Source organism: Buteo buteo, chromosome 9, assembly GCF_964188355.1.
Source record: "Buteo buteo chromosome 9, bButBut1.hap1.1, whole genome shotgun sequence".
NCBI lineage: Eukaryota > Metazoa > Chordata > Aves > Accipitriformes > Accipitridae > Buteo > Buteo buteo.
This window is the reverse complement of record NC_134179.1, coordinates 39,344,686-39,366,945: the sequence shown is the minus strand read 5'-3', so window position 1 is coordinate 39,366,945 and position 22,260 is coordinate 39,344,686. Positions and strand designations below refer to the sequence as shown.

The window sequence follows — 22,260 nt, the reverse complement described above, 5'->3', positions numbered from 1 at the left end:
CCTTTAGGTATTTTGAGTCTGAACTTACCTGAAGTGCAGCTTTCTCTGCCCATGGAAAATGGGTAATTAGACAAGATTTGAAAGTCGGTGCAGATAGAAGAGCTGCCATGGGTGGCGGGGAGCAGCAGTAGCCTTGCCGTAGTATCAGGACATCTTGGGGCTTCTCCTGGCCTCGCTGGTGCGTGCACTCTGCTGCAGCTGAAATCCTGCGTCTCATCTGAAGCCTGAAGTGAGCAGCTATTCAGCCTCAGCACCAGCCTCAATTAGAGAAAAGTAAAAAACCCGCCACCATCAGATTTTAATTAATGAAGTGCCCTTGTCTGTATTTGTGGTAGTTTGTGCTGTTATGGCAGTTGCACTGTTCAGGGATTCTTGACTAGAAGAAATGTTTAGATGGTGACTCAGACTTTGTCAGAAGAAAAGAAGGGACAGGGAGGAATGCTGGAGAAGAGATGTCATGCAGCACTGTTCTAAGCATGACTTAATTTTGATTCTTTCATTCTCTTGTCAGGTGCTGGATTCGATGGAGTGGAAGAAATTAAACGTCACCCTTTCTTTGTTACTGTAGACTGGAACGTAAGTGGAGCAGCATTTTATTTGTTCTTTTTCAATTATTTTTCTTAGCTAAATTTTTGAAGGCAAACTGCCATGCTTAGAAAGAAGATGAAGGGAACTCTAACATAGGGAACTCAGGAGCTAGAGCCTTTTAAGTGGGTGCCTATGTCTCTTGCATACATATTTGGCAGTGTTAGGTTTACGGTTGGACTCGATGACCTTAAAGGTCTTTTCGAACCTAAATGATTCTATGATTATATATATACATTTGTTCACATACCCAAAATGAAAGAAGTAGAAAGCTGCTTTCAGCATTGCCAGTTTTTTCTAACTGCTTGTCTCTGTTTTGTCTGATGGTCTGGCTTATCACGGTACTATGTGGGGCTATTTGCAGTGTTCTGCAGAATAATTTCCACATTCAGCTCTAATAAACATGATGCATTGATTGTGGGAGCTGGACTGGAGTGAAAATGAGCAGCTTTAAATGACAGAATTCCCATAATATTTCAATTGCAAAAGAAAACAGAGCCAAAGGACTTGGGCTTGAAAGGGATACTCCAGAGGGAAGCGGTGTGATGCTCTAGGTCCCTCCACCTTGCTGCTTTTATGTGCCATGTTGAAATACGTGTCCCTTCTGACTGGGTTGGGCAAGCTGGACTAAATGCTAGTTTTATTCTTTCTGATGTCAGGGACCTCCAGGAATCCTATTCTCTCTTGGAATTATTCACGTCTGCCGACAGTAGCTCCAAAGAGCTCCCAGCCCTACAGGCGCACCCTTTTCCCAAACACAGCCTGGTGCTGCTGGGACTGTCTGGGTATCCGTAGAAGTGGCACAGCAAGCTGTACAGCAGGTTGTGCTACTTTATGCTGGGGGAATCATATATCTTCCAACACGATAGCTCTGTTAACCCCTTCTTGTCACTTTTGGCCTAAGTGACCATAGGATGGGATCTGGCCCTTCCACTGTATTGTGATAGGGGCTACAGAAAAGCCCGACATAGATGGATTTTCAGAAGAGTGATTTTACATCACTGAGTCAACCAGCCAGAACAGGAAACAGCAGCTCCTCTTACAAGTGGTTGATGTTTTATTGAGGTGAGTCATTAATTTAACATCAGCACTCAAAATTGGAACAGCAAACATTTGATCAAATGTAATATGGTTCAAATAAGACATGTCAGACATGATTAACAGAATGGTAAACAAGGATTTATTTTATTGCTATCAGCTACAGCTCATAAAGCTGGAGGCAGAGATTAGCTAAGTATTTGATTTAGACTTGGAACAGGTGAAGCCTTCCCACATTTTCAGCGTCATATTTGTTCAAATCGACTTATTTTTAGACAAACCTGGAGGCAAACATTTTTCATTTTTGATCTGGACATCTGCCAGTGCATCAGAGCTCCGGTTTGCCACATCCTCTAGAATTTTCTAGTTTAATTTTATCTGACCTGTGTTATGGTATTATTATGTCTCTTTAATATTTGATCTGAATTCACTCATGAATGCTAGTGTTACAGGTCACATTGATACAGTTCTCACTATAAATTCTGGTAAACCAGCATGAATGTATGTGACAGAGCCATTCTCAAACTGCTGCCCAGGGCTTTACAGTAAAGCTAATTCCTCTATGAAAGGACATTTTGTGGTGCCCAGGTGGCCTTTGAAAGGCCTACAAAACCATTTATTTTAGAAAAACTCCTGAATCTGATTTGAACTGCATGTTGAAGAGTTGGCACGATTCATAAGCATTGTTACGAGGTGATCAATGAAAGTGGAGTTTGAGATTTTCCTTTCTGGTCCACCTGACTTTTAGTCCCATTACATCTGTTGTAGAGTCTAGATTCTCTTTCTTCTGCTGCTTTTTACTAATAATGAGATTCTGTATGAAGACTTTACATTTATGAAAACATTAAGTGAAAATTAAAAATAGAGAATCCTGAAGAGTTTGGTTCATTATTATTATTATTATTATTATTATTAATTTTCTGTATTCCTCTGGTATCTCCACAGTCCTCAGCTTTGCAATCAAAATACAGGTCAGGTGCATACATCTTAATGTAATAAGGAGCACTGGAGCAGTGAGAGGGTTTCTCCCTCTGTGTTCGCTAGTGGAGAAGCTCAGTAACTCATCACAGAGAAATGAGGCTCTGCATCTTAGAAAGGTTTTCAGCAAAGTCAGTTCTGGTCTGTGAGAGTCCTCAAGACCACCTTCTCTCATGATGATTGGCGATTGTTTCAAGCTCAGTTCTTTAAGGAACAATTTCATGCCTGTCTTGAGGAAATTGTACAGTCCTCCATCATTTGAAAAAGTTCTTATGGACAGGTTAGAGAAATATCTACCGTGAAGAGGCTAGGTATGCTTGACCATGACTTGGAGCTAGAGAGGAAGGTGGATTTAATTGCCCTTTGATGTCTTATCTAGCCCTCTAACTTTGCTGTAAAACATAGCTGTAAATACCCATTTTAATCCAAGATAATTAGTGCTTATTGCACTCTCTTGGAGACAGATGGTCATTATTACATAGATCAGCTATCATCTTTGTAATATATTTGCTCATTTAATCCTAATTTTGCTATCACTCATGGAGATCTTGGGAGGCTTATCTAGTTACAGCAGCAGTACTGTATGCATTTCAGAGGGGTGTGAGCCAGCTGGGCCCTGAGCTGAAGCCAGGACTTTGCCTCACAATGATCACCCAACTAACTGTTAACGTGTTCTCCACGGACAGAAACAGAGCAGGGTCAGAGAACAGAAACAATCAGGCACACAGATATTTAGTGCTGATCTCTGTACAGTTGCAGGAAAAGAGTCCCTGATGCCCGTATTTTGTTCTCCCATCACGTATACAGAATCCCTCACAGCAATTTGCAGGCAGTCAGCAAACAACATTTTTGAGGCAGGACATGAATGTTGATTTATTTTATACCTTGGTAATATAATATAAAGACCTCAGAGAGCAAGAGGCAAGTTCTTTTGGAGAGCTTCTATACTACCTTGACAGCTATGATAGACAGGACTGCTGCGACTGACAGCATAGAAACTTTCAGCAATTCTAATAAAATGATCCTTCATCAAGAGCCCCTTATCATGACGGCTCAGAATGGGCTACTGTCTTCGAGAAACCCAGTGTGAAACAAGTCTTTTTTCAAGCAATACTTTTCCTACAAGGGTGACGTGATAACCGTGAACAAACCACCAAGTTGCTTCATCTAATTTTAAAAAGAGATTCAAAACAGCAGTGAGCTAGCTGCTTCCTTCCAAGTTGTGTGTGAAGTCTGGATATCACAGTGATGAATTCATTAGAATCTGCCCTGATTTCAGCTGGGATAGAGTTAATTTTCTTCCTAGTAGCTGGTATGGTGTGTTTTGGATTTAGTGTGAGAATAATGTTGATAACACACTGATGTTTTAGTTGTTGCTAAGTAGCGCTTATCCTAAGTTAAAGATTTTTCAGTTTCCCATGCTCTGCCAGCAAACAGGTATGCAACAACCTGGGAGGGAGCATGGTCAGGACAGCTGACCCGAACTAGCCAAAGGGATTATTCCATGCCATAGGACATCATACTTACTATATAAACTGTGGGGAGTTGGTCAGGAGGCACAGATCGCTGCTTGGGCATCGGTCAGTGGGTGGTGAGCAATTGCATTGTGCATCACTTGTCTTTCTTGGGTTTTATTTCTCTCTTTTTGTTTTCTCCCTTTTCATTATTATTATTACTATTATTGTTGTTGTTATATCTTCTTTTCTTTTATTTCAATTATTTAACTGTTCTTATCTCAACCTATGAGTTTTACTTTTTTTTCTGATTCTCCTCCCCATCCCACAGCAGGGGGGGGCAGGAGGGGGAAGTGAGCGAGTGGCTGCGTGGTGCTCAGTTGCTGGCTGAGGTTAAACCACGACAGAATCACAGGCAGAAATGTATAAATCGGACCTTCCTTTCAGGGCACTGTCAGAGCTGTTCCCTCAGGTTTTGGATTGGGGCTTGGTGATTGTCTCTGTCACCGAGGTGTTTATCTGTTTGAGCAGTCATTTCCCACTTGTTTCCCATCTTTCACTGTCTTCAAACCGATGCAGCCAGACATAGTGTCTGGTTCGGATGAAGGCAGCAAACACAGTGGAAGCAGCACACGCAGTGTAAGAAAGCCCCCTGTTACGATGCTGCGGATGCTGCTGCCAAGCCCAGCAGAGCTGATGGCGTATGACCGCTGGATGCAGAGGCAATAGGTGCAAGCCTGGAAAACAGGAGTGTGGCCAGAGAACGACCGTCCTCCTCCAGATGCCATTCCCATGTTCCAGGGTGCCATTCCTCAGCACAAATCTCCAGCCAGCCTAGGTTTAACTTCTGGTGTATAAATGGCACTAAATGAACTGTGGACAATCTGACAGAGTTTTTATGCCCAAACTGAAATTGTGGCATGAGCTAATCTTTGTAAGGGTCTCGTTTTTACAGCTATTGTCACCCAGTAACAAAACGCTAAATTCCTACTTCCCAGTGTGAAAAATAGATGAAGGATTCTACAAACATCAGTCTTCCTGCTCTAAGGCATTTAGTAGGCACTGTGACACAAATTTGATGGATCCTTTGTTGAATCAGTGGGCTGTCTTTCATGATCAAGGCTGGGATTCACAGGAAGGAGATTAGATGTCCAGCTCCTGAGTTTTACCTGCTTACTACCCTTGCACCCCCTTTTCTCCCTAAGACAAGCAGACCCAAAACGAGTTGACCTCAGATAATTTCAGCCATTGGCTCTGAGAAAGCAGTCTGGTTCCTGATTTTTTTTTATTACTATTTCTTCTTTCCAGGTCATGCATAAAGAATTTCTGGCTTTTCATTGAAAATGAAAAATGAAATCCCCTTTTGCAGACTGCAGTCAAGGTGGTGTATAAACAGTAGTTTTTGTTTAGATGACAGGCTAAATTGGAACTAGAGCAAATGACATGCTAGAAAATGAACTGTCAAATACAGCTGAGGGAAGGAGTGAGAAGTAAGTGGACTCAAGTTCTGTTTCCTTCAATATTAATCAGAGATCAGACTAAACTGAAAATGTGAATTATTTAATTGCAGATTTTACCAACAGTGAAAATTGATCCCAAGGTCTGAATTCTGCTAGCTTTTCTATCATTTGTAGGCAATAACATTGAGTCATTAATCTAGGAAAGGACAAGCATTTTAGAAGGTAGTTCATCCTTTTGTCTGCTTATTGGATTTTCCATGACAGGTATATGTATCAAGGGAGTTTATTCTCATGCTACAAGTGCGTCACTGCGGAGGGTAAGATCTTTCTATTTCTAGAAGGTGTCTAAGGAAAATTCAGTTCTTCATCGAAGAAACTCGGTGGAGGAAATGACTAAATAGTTTTTAATTAAATTAAACTGTTTTCTTTTCCTTGATATTTTTCAGGCAAATGTACAGGGCATTTACATCTCTGGGATTTTTTAGGAGTGCATTTTTTTAAAGATGATGAAAAATTAACTGCTTATAAATAACAAGAGACAGACACATGTCACAGCATTTTGTTACTAGTCTCCCTGCTATATTACTGAAGTCCCAGCTGAGGAGGTGTTCAGATGAAGCTCATTTTAGGGGTCTGGCAACATATATTAAGAAAATGTCATTGAGGCCTGGGGGAAAATTAGTTATTTCAAAAAAAGGGTTTTGTCCCAAATCAGAAAGGAAGTTGATAGAAGCTCATAGGTTCTCAAACTGCTATAGAACTGTGTTCTAGTTAATTTGTAGGTACTTACTAATCTGAAGGTGCTGATTATCAAAGTCTCAGGAGGATGTGAGGGGTCGATAAGTAGACAGAAGCATGGATATGTATCCAGGTGTGGATATCTAAATCAGTACTTTCACACCTTGGAGTTCATCCCCCTCATTCTGTGGATTACACACTCCCTCTGCACAGCCACTGGATACGCCAGCCATGCGTGATGCAGTGTGATTCCTGATACATCTCAGTCACATTTTTCTTTGATAAGTCGATGCTGTGGCCAGTTCAATAAAATGGGGGTGGGATGTAGGGAGTAATTCTTTACTGGGAAAGAGACAGAAATTACATTCTCAATAAAACATTAAGGGCTAAGGAATGCATTCCTCCTTTATGGATGTGGAAGCAATGTGGAAGAAAAAAAATCTTCAGCTTCTCATACCTGTGCAAAATAACACACATATAATGATCTTAAGTACCCAACCTGATATTTAAATGCTCCAGTTAGCACTAACATATCCAAAGTCTCTTTTGAATGCCTAATAAAGTCCCCCCAAATGGATATAAAAACTGGGATTTAAACTGGGACAGCTGGAACCCTGCTCCCATTAAAATAGAACTCCCAGTGTCTTCTGCATACAGAGCCAGGATTACCATGACTTGGGATGATGTAGCTAACTGTTTAAACTTTACCAGGATTTATGTGACAGCCTAATAGAAATGGTCAAAGGCAAGATTTGAAGCTTAACTTGCTATGTCATTTGCCGCTCTGGTTGGTTTCTGTTGGAAGAGATCAAGGTGATCCATCAGCCCCAAATAATTTGGGACCATGGTAAGAGATAATAAATTAATAAATTTCACCTAAAATTAGAAATATTCTTGGAAAATCCAGAAGGCTCTCAAATCCTCCAAGAGATTTGTTCCCTGTGTGTGTAGAAAACAGCAGCTGTGGTTCTCACTGTTTTCTTAGATCATCTTGGGTCACGTTGTGTTTTGCAGTCTACAGGATGCGGGTTTTTAAAGGACAAAGTGTCCTGCCTGTAGCAAGCCTTCATGTTTAACTGTGTTGGGCTGCCCTGTGGTTTAGTGTGCTTCAGCGAATTGGCTTTAGTTGTAGTGGCTCACTCAGACAACTGGAGCCAGTGTGGGATGGGAAAGCCCATAGATGACACTGCTCTGCTTGTTCTTTTTCCTCAAAGATTTAATTTAGTTACCCAATTCAGGAGTTTGGGGGGGGGGGGGGAGAATATTTTAGGCAGTTTACCTTTTGCTGTTCCTAGCTGTCTAGTCAGAAACACCAGAAATAATTTTTATCACAAGTGGAAAAGGAAATTGAAAAGGGAGTCATCGCGTTGCGCTCAGAGGATGTGCTTTTCACTTGCAAAAGCAACTTCTTTGTTTCCATCCCCTCCCAGCAAGCGAATTTGTGATTACACATCTTTAGGTGGCGTGTGACTCATGATGAATCTTCAATCCCTCCCTAGTAGTGGAAGATGTGGGATAGGGATTCAAAATACAAATGTAGCTCCAACAGCACTTAAGAAACAACAGGCGGGGGGGGGAGCAATTAAGAGGCCAGAAAGAATATGGTTACGATAATCAAAAGAGAGTGCACTTCCCGAATGATGTATGACTCTCAAACATTTTCCAGTTTTTGGACCTCACAGGATGAGGGTGCAGTTAATTCAAGGAGAAAGCATGTGCATGTGACCGTATTGCTTTCTGCAGTAGAATGATGGCAGTTGTGAATTAAGACAAATAAAGGGAAGCTGGAAGCAAATAGCTTTCTCAAAATGAAATCCTAGTAACAGAAAAACCTTCAGTAGGTGCTGAGTTCCCTTTTAAAGTTCTGTGCAGACAGAAAAAGATATATGTTAATTACTATGTTGATACTTTTCAGCTGATGAGTGACACTTCCTGCTTAAGATTACAATTGGCTTTTAATTATTTGGAAGACTGGCTTTCCATTGTGGGTCACAGCAATTATTCATCTCTTTTTCTCTCAGAAGATATGGAGCAGTTTTACGCAAGCAGGAACTTTTTATGGTGAAATGGCCATTAATTATTGCAGAGTCATTTCCAGCCTCACTGTTCCACTTTTCCAAGGAATCATAATTCAACCACAAACATATGCTTTATGCTAATGCTAATACTGTGTTGCAGAATGTCAAGAACCTTTATTTATCTATGCAAAATCAAGTTTAAATTATGTTGATGTGTATACATCTTAGGTTTGACCACATGCTTTATATTGCAGAAGCTAATTCACCACAAAACCCACAGTTAAAAAGAATCTTCCTGCATGCAAAGAGCTGGACAAGCATGTATTAATCTCCATTAAATATTTTGAAAAATCAGCTCGTTATGAAGCTGTTTTAAGAGCTAACCTGAACGTACATATTACAAAGAGTCATAAAATTGAACTCTCCAGCTCTTACCATGACTTGAAAGTTTGGATGAAACTTTATGCTCAGACACGTTAATTATTGGGCGCTGTCTGTGGCAACTAATTCAGCCCTTTGAAACCTGAGAACAAAAGCATTGCTAGAAAGGGAATGCAGTCTAGGGACTGAAATACGGGGCGGGAGTCAAACTGGAGCTCTGTTCCCCATGCAGCCATCAGCATAATGTTCGGTTTGGGCCATTTCAAGCAGAGATGATGCAAAGATCGCTGAAATCAATAGGACTTTTTCCATTAACCTCTGTAGGCTTTGGATCAGATCCAGGCATGCGGCACCTCAGTTTGTTCATCTCCCGGGGGGGTGTGCGTGTGTGTGTGAATGCTTGCAAAGGAGCACAGTGAACCAATTTCTTAAAGGTCACAAAGCATGAGTAAAGAGGCCACGAAGTCCCTGGTAATAAAGGCAGTGTATTGGCATGCATTTATGGGGACTGTTACTTCTGTGATCCCTTACATGCCCCCTCACTCGCCAGCACAAACTCACACACCTAGCAGTGTTTGCCTGTTACCTACCTTCCTCTCTTCCTTATGTTTTTCCTTGGTTTTGCTCCTCTGCTCAAGCCACGCTTAGCCCTTCAACACGATTCCCCACCCATCCATGGTGCTTCCTTCCTAACATCTTTTGCTGGGAATTTCATCTAATCCCCAGCTGTGAGCCCCTTCCCTTCTACCAGATATGCCAAAAGAACAAGTCTCTTGTGTAGGTTGTGAGGACCAGGCGGCCAGGCCTGTTGCTCTGCTCAGTCTGGCAGAGTATCAAACATATTGCTAGTTCTTGACAAATAAAAGCTAAACCAGGCACCGCTTCCTAGCAGTTCGTTGTGCTCATTGCCATCGCTGCGCTGCTGAACTCACCCGTGCACAGTTTCCTGGTGTTACCATTGCACGGTCTGGTCCTGCCCTTAAGATCAGTGAATTTCCAGATGCCTCAGCTGGAATATTGTGCCAGTCTACGGGGTAGATTTTTACCAGAAAGATCTGCATTTATGTGCTGGATTCCAGTAACTAAAAAGTGTGGGGACCATCCAGGGCACAGATTTTAAGCCGACCAGTCAAGCAGGAGCCAGAACTTCGAATACATCGTCCTTTTTTGTCAGTCCTGCAAGGATGGGACAGAGCTGAGAGAAGACACCCTAAACAAAGCGGGGAGCCTGTCTGCAGGTGCTGAAGATGTACAGATTATTGTTGATTGTGATCTGTTCTTCTCCTTGTAGAAACTATACAGGAAAGAAATCAAGCCACCTTTCAAGCCCGCAGTGGGACGGCCAGAAGACACCTTTCATTTTGATCCAGAGTTCACATCTCGGACGCCCACGGGTCAGTAAGGTGGCACATGGGTAATGCATCTTTTCAGTGAGTAAATTCATTCTTCCTTCCCCTCCCCATTCCAACAGGGGTCTAAAAGTCTGATCACCTGTGGGGTTACTGGGTTTTGCAATATCCAGCAGGAAGAAAACGCTGGTTTGGATTTCCAAGGAAAGCAGCTTATAAGCATTTCACTGACTTCACATTAATTTGTCCTCAGGAAGGACAGATTTCACATTTTTAATAGGAAAATCAACTATTAATTTGCTATTTTATTATTCTTATCATTGCTTACATTAGCTGAATTTAACTATTTTAAATTACCTCGGATTCAAAGAACTTTGCATTTCTGCAAGTTAGTATACAATTATATATTCCATAGATGTTTTCTTTAATTATGAAATCCCATAGACTAAGGACTATTGGAAGTTAATACATGGTTAAGAGTAATGAAGAATCATCAAGTTCTCAGACCAGTGGAGTTATGCCAACAGGAACTTTGGCCCACAGTATTTGGAAAATCCTTGCAGTGAGAATGTTGTTTCTATAATTTCTATTTCCTAACAGGAATATCACCTTTTGTGCACTATATATATGAAGATGATTGTTGCACAAAACACCATCCTTCCACTCTTCTAGTTGAAAGCAAAAATATCAGTAACCTCAGAGTGGTAATCCCAGTTATAATGTTACCTCTTGCTAGACAGGGATAAGCTACATTACATTCCTGCCTGTGATATTCCTGTGTAAAGAAGTACCTATTTATATGTTCTAAAATGTAAAAATTTAATTAGCTGTCACTTGTAAAAGACTTTGAAGATGGTAAGCGCTGTAAATACCACATAATACTGCTGTAATAACCAAGTATAAGGTCTCAAGTGTCAACCCTCAAATTGCCCCAGAACTGTTGCCGTGAGAGTCAAAGATCTGAGCTTTCGTTATGAAAACCCTGCATTATAGCACACAAATCAGAGCTGAGATTTCCTGTAGTTTTCATTCAGGCTTATCATGACCATCAGCCTTTTTCTTAAAACTAGCCCAAAGCTCTATTCAAAGCCTGGCTCAAACCTCCTTTCATGGGTTATGAAATAGTGGTATCTAGTCAAAATCTTTTATCAATCTTGGTTCCTAGGTTTTTTGGCAAGCATGTGTTGACTTTCACAAGCTATAAAAATATTACACTCTGGTTATTCAGCTCCAACTGGAACATCCACCTGCCTCCAGTATATGTTAGTCGTGTTCTGATACTCCTATCCCGCTGCATGGAAACAAATGATCTTTGGATACCAGACATTTCACACCTTTGATGTTAGCTTTAATTCAGATTTCAGAGGAACTAATTTCTTTGAAATATTGGAGACTGCGAGTTAGTCTGATCTTGAGAGCAATGCAGGCTGGTGCTGCCCGGGAAAGTCTCAGAGAAGCACTGAGAGTTTGGGTTTCTTTGGAAGTTCACACTTCACTGGTTGTACTGGCATGAAGACCCTTGTACTTCATGCATGTGCTGATGCCCAGGGTAAAATTTTACATTCTACACGCTACTCCTGTTGCCTAATTCAATTTGATACCTCATGCCAGACACTGACTTGGAAGGTTTGTCTTGGGGTGGTGGCTGGGGTGGGGAGATGGCCTGCCTCAATTCTGCTTTGTGCTATTATAGAAAGTGGCCTGAGAAGCAAATCCTGTAATTTCAAAATGGGTGTGATTGGAAGCGTGAATCCCTTTATGCTTCCAGAGTGATAGAAAAGGTCTGGTAGACTGGCAACATATTTTGCAGCCCCTGACTGTTGACTGGTTGGGTCAACCAGAAGGGAAGAGCATCACAAGAGTGTTTAATAATGGCTCATATGGCCGGTGGAATGAAACAAGAACCCTTTTTATTTTGTTTTTTTTTCCGTCATGACATAGGCACCATACAAACTTACCCTGTTAGTGAGAACGTACCTAGACAGAAAGCACTGTAATAATTCCTGTTTCATGGTGATAATGCAGTCATTGTGTTTAAATGAAGTTGTCAGAAAGATATTACCAAGGAGGGGGCACAGATACATACAGTCATTTTGCACTCTGTCTATGAGTGAGTTCTCCTGCCTGGAAGCAGGTTTATATCAAAGTTTTGAATCCAGTAACTTTTCAGTCCAGTAATTTGCTGTATCTCAGAAAGTTTCTTTAGCCTGGAGGTTGAAACAGCTTTCTGTGGATTCCTAACCTCAGCTCTGAGTGCACCGAAGATGTGGTTTCTGACATCAGTGATTCACCTCTATGGGTATAGTTTCATATATGACTTTTTCTCAGAGATTCCCATGAGGTGGAGTTGCTTTTTCTGGCTACTTGTTTCCTAAGCCCCCATCTCATTTGTGCTGACTCAGCTCCTCACAGGGAGCAGGAGACTGAAGCAATCCAGGTTATAAATGGTGATTTAAACAAACATCAAACCAAAATCATTCTGATGATCCAACTTAGATTTCAGTCCATAAATGTTTTTACTGTTCTAAGTGATGGGGCAGCATGCTGTAACCAGCAGGGATGTCTTGGGCTGGCTTTACTGCTGAGAAAAAATATGTAAAATTGCACCTGGAGTATCTAAATTTCCTCCTCTGCAACTAAGATAATAACATTTGCTAACCCCAGTGAAGCATACTGAAGTAAATTACTTAAGATTTATGAAACCTTTGAAAAATCCTGTAAGTTAGATGCTCTAGTGGGATAAATCATTATAACTCTCACAGGGAGAAAGATACCATTATATAAGATTGGTGTTTGCAAGTGAGTCTAATTCAGACATGAAATTATTCTGGATTTATCAAGACTAGGAAAATGATTTAGGTTTCATAGCTATCAGTTAATTAACACAATTTAAACATAATTTTGCACTTAACAGAGGTGTTTTAACATTTAATTAGTATGATGTGCGTATCAGTTGGTGGTGATGAATATTTAATATTGAACACCAAATAATCAGTAGATCTTCCACAGTGTTCGATAAAGAGATTGGCAGTGAATTATGAAGAAACAGTTATTTTTAAAGAGAGATGACCTAGCACTTACATTTTAGAGCCGGATCACAGCTTTTCTGAAGTTCAGGAGTGTTCAGATTTGAATTACTGTCATTCCTTCTTTTAAAACAAACATTGTTTTCTCTTAATTAATACCTCTTGGAAAATCACTGTTGTATATGTGCCATTGTAAGAAGTACCCAGTGATGCAAGAGGTCTGCTGTCATTCATCCATGTATTTGCAAGAAGAGTGCCCATCAATACACTGAGATAAACAAATAGCCCATGTCATTTTACCAAAAGACAAGCTTCTCCACCAACTTTGCAGTGAGGTCTGACTTGCTGTGCTTATTTCTGATTCCTGTCAAAGCTGAGGCAGCTTTGTAATGAGATAGATAATTAGCTGCAGTCTCAGTTTTGTTTATACCTGAGCAGGTAATTTGTTTTTACCACATTCTGGCTTCAGATCCTCTCTTGAGTTGACCATAGATTTATACAGGGAATGTCCCCACAAGGAAATACATTCTCACGTATTTTCAGGACCTCAAGCAGTACTCAGTCTTCCACACCGTTGCCCTTCACACTAATGGGTGGTGCTGATGGTGTAGGTAGGTGAGTCAGATATAAGGTCCAGTGGGGATGTATTTTCTTTACCCTAGTGAAACTGGGTACTTACACACTCATACAAGGAGATGGCTTTCTAAAGCAGGTTTAGCTTTGTAACCTTGCCATGGTAAATCACATGTTGCACTGCAAGAAATGTGAAGGGGGGAGGGGACAGAAAAAAGAACAAATAAAAGGTGAGCAAATTTGGGTACTACAGGTTCTATAATACTCAACCAGCTACCCAGCTACCCAGGAAAGGTTTGCAGTGCAACTCTCACTTGCTTATGAAAATACCTGGGACAAAACATAACTGGGGCAAAAGATGTCTTTAAAGCTTTTCAGAATTTTAAGTGAACTGCAACACTTCTCGGTTTGGCAGGCTGTTTCTCTCACTGAGCAGTGGCGTAGGTACCAGAAACTGCTCTCTAGTCATTTCATTCCAAAGGTAGACTAATTCAGGGCTTTTTTATCTCCAGCTGTTCCTCCCCTGGGTTTGCCATGTCAGGGGAAGGAGTGGGCAGAAAATATCCATGAAGGGTAGTTAAAACACTCCTAGCTATTTTGTTCACCTGAGGACGAGTCAGCCAGCATCTTCCCTGGAATAGGTCCCAGGTCCTAAAGCTACTGCAGAAAGATCCTTATGAGGCTGCAAACCACCACTACTGGAGCATCGTGCTTTTACACCTGCTTCAGGTCCTGTCTTCTCTACATTCTCCTGACCCTCACAACATACCACATTACCCAGAAAGCACTTTAGGCTTTGTAATTTCTGTAGTCAAGGTGTGCTGCGAAGGACAGATACAGCATCTGGCAACTTTTTCCCACTCCTTGGAGAACCTCTGCTAAGCCAAAGGGGTGCCCTGCCCTGAGCCATCCATCTTTCTCCTAGCCTCACCATCCTGCACCTTCTCTCTCTGGGTGGACTCCTGGCACAGAACGAGCAAGCACTGTGAAAAAAACCTCTGTATCCAAGAGGAGAGATCCTTGCAAACAATACCCCTGTACTGTTCAGATCCAGAGGAAAGGGATGGAGAAGGCACACCACAGTCTTGATATGGAGGTGGATTATATTCACGTGTGTCTGCCAGTGTAGCAGGATCTGCTGTTGAGTGGCAGGGGTGACTTTGTCTGTTGCAGGTGCCATGCTATTACTTTCTGATCTTTTGTGCAGCTCATGAGGCTACTTTCTTCCTTCTCCTACAGATTCCCCTGGTGTTCCTCCAAGTGCCAATGCTCATCATCTTTTCAGAGGGTTCAGCTTCGTTGCTTCTAACTTGGTGCAGGAGCCAGCACAGCAAGAGGTGCACAAAATCACCGTCCATCCAATTGTGCAGGTACTGATGCTGATGTTACACTTCACATCTGGTGGGCAGATACATATGTGCATAGTGTATTTAAACTGCCTCAGCATTCTCACTGGTATTTCACAGCTACCCGGCGTAGGTAGGAGGTGTTTACATGCAGCTTGTAGGAGGTGGAAAATGAGAATTTTTTCCCAAAGGCTTTTACCTTTAAGTTCACATTCTCCACAGCCTTTACAAAGGAAATAGGAATTGCACCTTACAACAACTGAAATGAAAAGTACTTCTGAATACCTGAAACACTATTCCAGTTGTGCATGCAGGACAGGTAACGAAGTGTTGTTTCTCCAGTGAATGCATGTCATTCTCAACAGTTTTGTCTTGGATTATATGATACAGTCTGTGTTGGCAAAGGGGCTCAGTGAACTACTGCTGTAGGTTCCCACAGACACGGAACCCAAGCTCCTGGGTGTGAGAGGCCACCGTGTTCCTGCTGCTATTGGACAAGAGCCTGGGTGTATTCACAACCCAGAGGGACTTGATGGGGGAATGACACTTGCCAGACACTTCATTCTTTGCTGCCATTCCCCTACAACGTGCTCTCCAGTTACTGTCATTTAAACCAGAAATAAATTGCTACAAATGGCTCAATACAGCAGAGGAACAGTGAATTAGGAGAAAGAACTGGGCTGCTCAAAGGTGCAGCAAATTTTCCCACAAGGAAAAAGTTCCTCTCCTACCCACAGCCAGAGGTATACATGCCTCAAAGAGAGACCCCCTGCCTGTGGTTTTCATCATTTTCATCCCTATTTTAATAATTTACAGTGGAATATGTCATATTCTTAAAGATTCTCTTAATGCAACAGGAAGTGAACTGTTACCCAAGCAATTACATCCCAGAAATTTTATATTTATATTCCTGTGGTTTGCTTTGTAAAAATGTATTGAATGTTAACACAGGCATGTCTTATAATTTAGAATATTCTGTGTGGACTTTGCTAGTGACGTTAACGTTTTTAGACAAAGGATCCTAGAGGATTTTTAGAGCTGCTGGTCATTTCTTGAGGCCTGGCATGGAATTTGCAGCAAGGCCTCAGATTTGGGTTTCACCATCTAACCAGTCCACCTGCCCAGACATTTTCCAAAGGGCATATGAATCAATGATGCCGTAGTTCATTCTATACCCTTCAATAAATAAAATTAGAAATTTTAAAGTATTTTCCCACTATTTTCACTAGTAGTATATTTTCTTAAATTAGGTTGGCTTAAAATAGTAACTTTTCTCTCACACAGAAATCATAATTAAATGTGTCCTGGACAAGACATCCAGTGGTCTAGAGGCACACCGCATACGTGGGGTATCTGTTTTGAAAATTGTGAAGCTATTAGTGGTTTATGAGTTATCTGGCCCCTCAGTAACTAGGAATGTTACAAGGTACATGGGTTTGTCAGGGGATTTGGGCCCACAGTTTCCTGTGACTTTCTTATAGGAGGTGATTGTCTGCATTCCATAAATAGTTTAGAAAATCACAGCTATTTTGCCACTACTTCTACATGGACAACTCCATCTTCCAGACTGGAAAAAGGTAGAAAAGGGAGGGGGGACACTTGTTTAAGTAAAGAGCTTCAGGTTTTTTTAATTGGACTTAGAAAAACTGCTAAGGACAAGAGAGCTCTGTGGAGTTTATTAAGACGAGGCTAGTCCTTGCTTTTACATAGCCATGTCCTGATTACCTTGTTTCTTTTGTCTTTCCATATAGCAGTTACATGGGAACAACATTCACTTTACAGACGGTTACGAGATCAAGGAGGACATCGGAATTGGCTCCTATTCAGTGTGCAAGAGATGTGTTCATAAAGCTACAGAAACAGAGTTTGCAGTGAAGGTAAGAAACCCTTCTGGTAGATGCCAGAAATGTGGTTGAGACTGCTCTGCCAGCCCGGGCAGCACTGCGGTCAGTGGGTATTTTGTTGGCTTATTGCTTGTTGGCAGGTGTTGCTTGTTTTTTTTCTCTTTTGGAAGATGACAGGTTTCATGATAAGCCTTACTTTATTTCTCACACCTTAATCTCATCAAGTAAAATTCCTGGATGGGAAAAACCTTTACAGTCTTGCATGGAAATCCTGCTAATCATTTCAGCCATGCTCCTTGCAAGCTAGATAAGATTTTTAACAGATCCTACACTGAACCATCATAAATAAACAAAATAACATATAAAATGATTGCAAAGTTGAAATAGCATTTTATTCTTCTTTCTCAAGTTATTTAGTTCTGACTTTTTTAATTGTAATTAGACAGATTTGTCAGTGAAAACCATGATCACCTTCAAAAACTTAGATTTCCTTTTGCCTCCTTGACATTCAACACCAACAAGCTACACAAAGGAGCAAAAGGCAATCTTCAGCGGAGATTTAAAAGATTAATTCAGTGGAATTTAGTTGGATATTAAAGACAAGCCAGTGAACTTCCGACTCGGTAAAGCAACACTACATAAAACAGCATCACCACAGCTGCAGAGGCCAGGAAGCTGCTAGGATGTAGGTATGAGGGAACCTTTTCCGATAGGGAAGAATTTCAGTAGAACTGCTTTGGAAGGTCATGCTCAGAGGACTAAGTCGCAATCTCTATTAAATGCTGTTGAATAAACAGTATGCAGCTATTACAGAGGGCAGAACAGACCAATGTATGTGGCAAGTGGTTGTGAGGTTATGGCTCAGAGGAAGAGTTCCAAACATTCAATTGTCTTTAACAAAAAGGTGTAGCAATTAAAGCACTCGTATGTTAGAAGAGTATTTCATGTTTTTGTTCTTGTACCAAAAAGAGACAAGATTAGATTAATGAGGAATTAGTATAATGAATGTGAAAAGACACAGACAGTTAAGTCAGATTCTTTCATTCTGTATGTCCTCATGGGAACAGATTGCTCAAATGAGCATAAGACAAAAAGTAGCTCCTTGAAATTAGTACATAGAGAAATGTATTTACCAAACTTGCAGTAAGTGAGGGATTCTAGCCAACTGCCACTCTACTTTTCTTATTTTAAAATTTTAGAAAAGTTATGTAAACTTAGCTTATGAATGAGATGGTATCTTTGCTATTAAATGAGATGATGAGAGCTTACAAAAGTGATCCAAACTGCAGTCCATGAGATAAATGTGCTGCAGGTAGTCAATAGAATAATATTAAACCTTTTATTCAGTCTTATTTTCCATTACAAGACTGGTGATAATGCAGTATCCATGAGTGTCCATGAAAGATTTGGTGTCTTCCCATGGTAGCCACAAAAATCTGGAAACAACTAATAACTGACAATCTGTTGATGTCACTGTTCAAATAACAGTTGATTTTTCTAGGCTACACCATAATTAGGAGCATGGACCTACCAGCAGGTCTGCAGGCTGAAATGGAAAAATTAGATTTTTCCAGTGTCCAGGTCATTTTTCAACAGATGGCATTATGTTATAGTAGGTATGGGTTCTGTATAATTAAATTACATCTGTGATGAACAAAATGTATGTTAAATTAAAGTAATGACTTTGGTGGGTTTCTGTTTGTACTGTCTTTCCAGCACATTGAGTGCTGCCTCGTTGATTATTTTTCCTACCAATATATTCATTTTACTTTCCTTTCAATTTTATTTTTATTTCATGTGAAGATTATATCATTTTGTTATCAAAGTATCTCACTTTCATAAAGATTGCACAATGCCACCCATTTCAAGTAATTAGATAGCACAGGAGTTGCAACTGATATTATCATAATTATAGATCGGTCCCTTTTGACATGCATCCTTTAACTCTCTCTATAAAAATCACTGTAATTAGACTCTTTTGATTTCTTTCAGTAAGTATAATTTTCTCAGTGCTCCCTAATACATGACATTCACAGGAAAAAATATCTGCAGCGATCGTTTGTATGATAGGCAGCAGCCCCATTTGCCTGGCACCACCTCATTAAAAGCTCCCTCTAAGATGAACTGCCGACACGTCAGAGAGCATCATCCCGTTTCCCCAGGGGAAGGTGGTTATAGCAAAGGAGTTGAGGAAATGACGTGGTGGCATCACTGTGGGAAGACACACATCATGTCACTGGGTAAAGAATCCCCCCGTGGAGACTGCCACTCACCAGGACTTATTTACTATTGCTGTGTAGTGCCACACTGAGACCACAGAGTACCGAGCCAGAGTAACTTCAGTCAGAGCTACAGCCAGAAAATCCACCCAGAAAAATAAAACCTTTCCTAGCCCAGAAGCAGAATATATTTATTAAAATGCAAAACATCTCATTCGTTTTCCTTTTGCTGGCCATCTGTGACTAATTGGGGGCCATCTTACAGAGATAATTACATGTCTAGCAGTGCAAAGAAGTTCTGTGCTGGTGTTGTAAAAGCACTTGAACAGATCTGGAATTTCACTCATTTCAGAGTTCAGTGAGACTAGGCACGTCACTCACTGCTGTGCTTTTGGAAGTCTCCCTAGACACCTCTGCACCTGCAGATGTCTAACTGCCTTTGTAAATCCAATCACTGAACCTGCAGAAGAGAATTTTCTTACAACCTATTCCCTCTTCTTCCATGTCATCTGTAAAAAAGAAATGCTAATAATAAACTCTAAGTCTATTTTAGATGTGCCCTCAGGCTCCTAAATGCAATATTTAAGAATTCAGGCTTATATCTCCACTTCTGAGAGCATTTCAATACCATGCAATAGAATACATTGTAGACAGACAGATTTCCTGCAAACTGAGTCTACCCTGAAACGAGTAGCCACTTACCTGGGTCAGTGCGGGTAGATGTTGGTTTAGCAAGTCCTTGTATCATATTCTACTGTATTTACATACTCTGAGGTATTTTTAAAATTTTACTCTTAGGCTTCCTTTCCATCTCATTCCCAAGTGAAACAAAGTATAAAGTTATGAAATGCAAGTAAGTGTATTGTTCATTCTTCTGAATGCTTTATAAGACTCTGGTAGAAAGAAGAGAGATGGGGAAAAAAAGAGTGTTTCTCCTCTGACGGACCTCTAACATGTTGGAGATTCTTCTGCTAGAATATTGAACATCCTGACTACAGCAGGCATAATAATTTTTAGTAGCAAAGGGAACTGGCATCATCGATCACAGTTACAAGCTTCACGAGGGTATAAATGTAACAGTGAGGTCAGAAGCAAAGGAAAATCAGATGAAACTATTTCAGTCACATCAGTATCTAGAGAAAATAAGTCAATTAAGTAAAAGAATGATGCTAGAGCAGATGGGCAGGATTTCTGTGGATGGAAGAAAGTCTGCAATGGAAGCCTAAACAGATTAAGAGCTCTTGTTTGGAAAACAAATGAAATGCTACAGTTCAGAGTTCTTGGTGAATCAGATTTTTCAAAGCCTGCCAGAGATTCAATACAATTAGAGTATTCCATAAGTTTTTCTTTACTTAAACCCATTGCGCTGGTTTCAAGCTTGGACCCCTACTTGTAGTGAGGCTTTCAAGCTGGATTTCAGATGTGCTTCTTACTGATGCCAGATTCAGTAATTTTGCAAAGGACCTGATTGCATCCCACTTTTTCTAAAGATTTCTCTATTTAGATTGACTCCTTACCCTCAGGAGAGGTTACTGGTGGATAATAGCCAAGTAGAAACTGCTGCTGCTGTGGCCTATTCTACCCCCAGTACAGTAACTGCCCCAAACATTGCAGAGGCGGGTGGCATAGGTGCCACCTTCAGCAGCTTGATGCCAACTGTTTTCTTCTCCAGGTCAAAAGAGTATCTAACTGGTTACGTCTTATGGATTTTTAGTCCTTCCATGCTCTTAGAGCCAAGGCGAACCACTGGGTAAAAGGACAGGGTATACATTTCTCCCTCCCTTGAAGGGGAAAAACATACAGTAGAGATAGTCCTGAACGACAAGTCCAATTTTGCAGGTGCCAATATTACAGTGGAATTTGGATCAGGAAACACATGTGAATTGCATGACTTTTTCCTATCTCCGTAATGCACTAACCAACTATTTGGCTCCAAACGTTCTACAGCTGTGAGCAAAGCCAAATTTTGCAGTCTACGTCTGCCTCTGGGATACAGGTTAGTTTATGCTAGAGTCCTAGTAAATCCTACAGTTCATATATAATTATGGTAATTACAAGGCACTGAAAGTGCATCTATCTTGGCATATTTTGGTATGTGCAGACTGGGGAGAAGGTGCCTTTTAATTAGCTATAAAAATGCAATACCAGTGGAGAAGTGAAGTCAACATGCTATCAGTAAATAGAAGTCAGTAACTTGTGAGAGCTGTTTTTAGCAGGCCTGTGTAATCAGACTTGCTATATACCTCTATTTATTTGCTAATTACAGTGACATAGTCACCAAAAGCTGTATGAATTCCACAGTTGTTTCATAATTTCTTTAAACTTCGTTTTCCTCTTCCATTGATGTTCTCAGTCTTGGTTTGGTTGGGTTTAGGTGGTTGGTATAAGTAGATACAATATCATGCTAATCTGAAGGCAAGAGGTTACACAGTGGTATTTAGTTGGCTCTACAACATTTTCTCCATAATCTATATTATGTTTATGTCTGGAGTTTAGTGCTGAATGCAGAAAGTGTGAATAACACAGAAAAAAAGGCAGTCTTCTAAGATTGACTGCAGTGTGGTGCGCTCTTTTGGAATTCTTTTATAGAAAATAGGAATGCCAAACACATGTAGCTTGATTTACTGAGACAGGAAGAGGAAAAAAAAGAAGAAGAAAAAAAATCAGTCCAAAAGTCATAACATCTTGACAGTTAAGGTGTCTGTAGCTCTAGAGACATTTGCCGAGATTTGTTTCTCCTGAACCAGGGAAAGTCACTAAAGTGACTTTCCTCTAAAGTGACATTTTCAAGGGAGGGTTTGTGTCTATTTTTGTCTGCCTGGGAGGTACCTAGTGTCTGGTGAAACATGGATAAATATGTCAGTATTTTAATAGGCAACTCAATGGAAAGTTTACTGGATAACCTCAGATTTCTTGGCCCTGTGCCTACCAGCTTGTCAACACCAGCAGGTACCCATCCATGGCTCACCCGACCTTCCCTCCCTCTGCCTGCGCCAGAACATGGTGCAGGGGTCAGGCCCCAGGGCATGTGCAAAGATCTCCAGGTCAGAGCCACTGGTAAATGCATCCCCTTCAAATTTAGCTTTGAAATTTAGCAGAAGTTACCGACTGCTGGAGCAGAGCAGTAACAGGGAGAGGGTGGGCTGAATGGGTGTGGGTCAGATGCTGAGGTCCTGTTCTCGTTCTCATTCCATCTCTAGTCACGCAAACATCTCTTGATTCTGCTGGGTGGCTGTCGCAGTAAGGTTTGT

At 40.9% G+C, this 22,260-nt stretch overlaps 1 protein-coding gene across 2 annotated transcripts in view; it reads left to right on the top strand.

Annotated features, from left to right (window-relative positions):
• RPS6KA2 (ribosomal protein S6 kinase A2) overlaps window positions 1–22,260 on the top strand; it is a 172,413-nt gene that overhangs the window by 125,985 nt on the left and 24,168 nt on the right. For both annotated transcript variants that reach the window (XR_012651700.1, XM_075036113.1), the window contains exons 11-14: window positions 512–576; window positions 9,944–10,046; window positions 14,840–14,970; window positions 16,698–16,823. Coding sequence is in view for 1 of the 2 variants with exons in the window: in XM_075036113.1 (XP_074892214.1) it covers window positions 512–576; window positions 9,944–10,046; window positions 14,840–14,970; window positions 16,698–16,823 (425 nt within the window). In the remaining variant the exon portion in view is untranslated. The remainder of the gene's footprint in view (window positions 1–511; window positions 577–9,943; window positions 10,047–14,839; window positions 14,971–16,697; window positions 16,824–22,260) is intronic.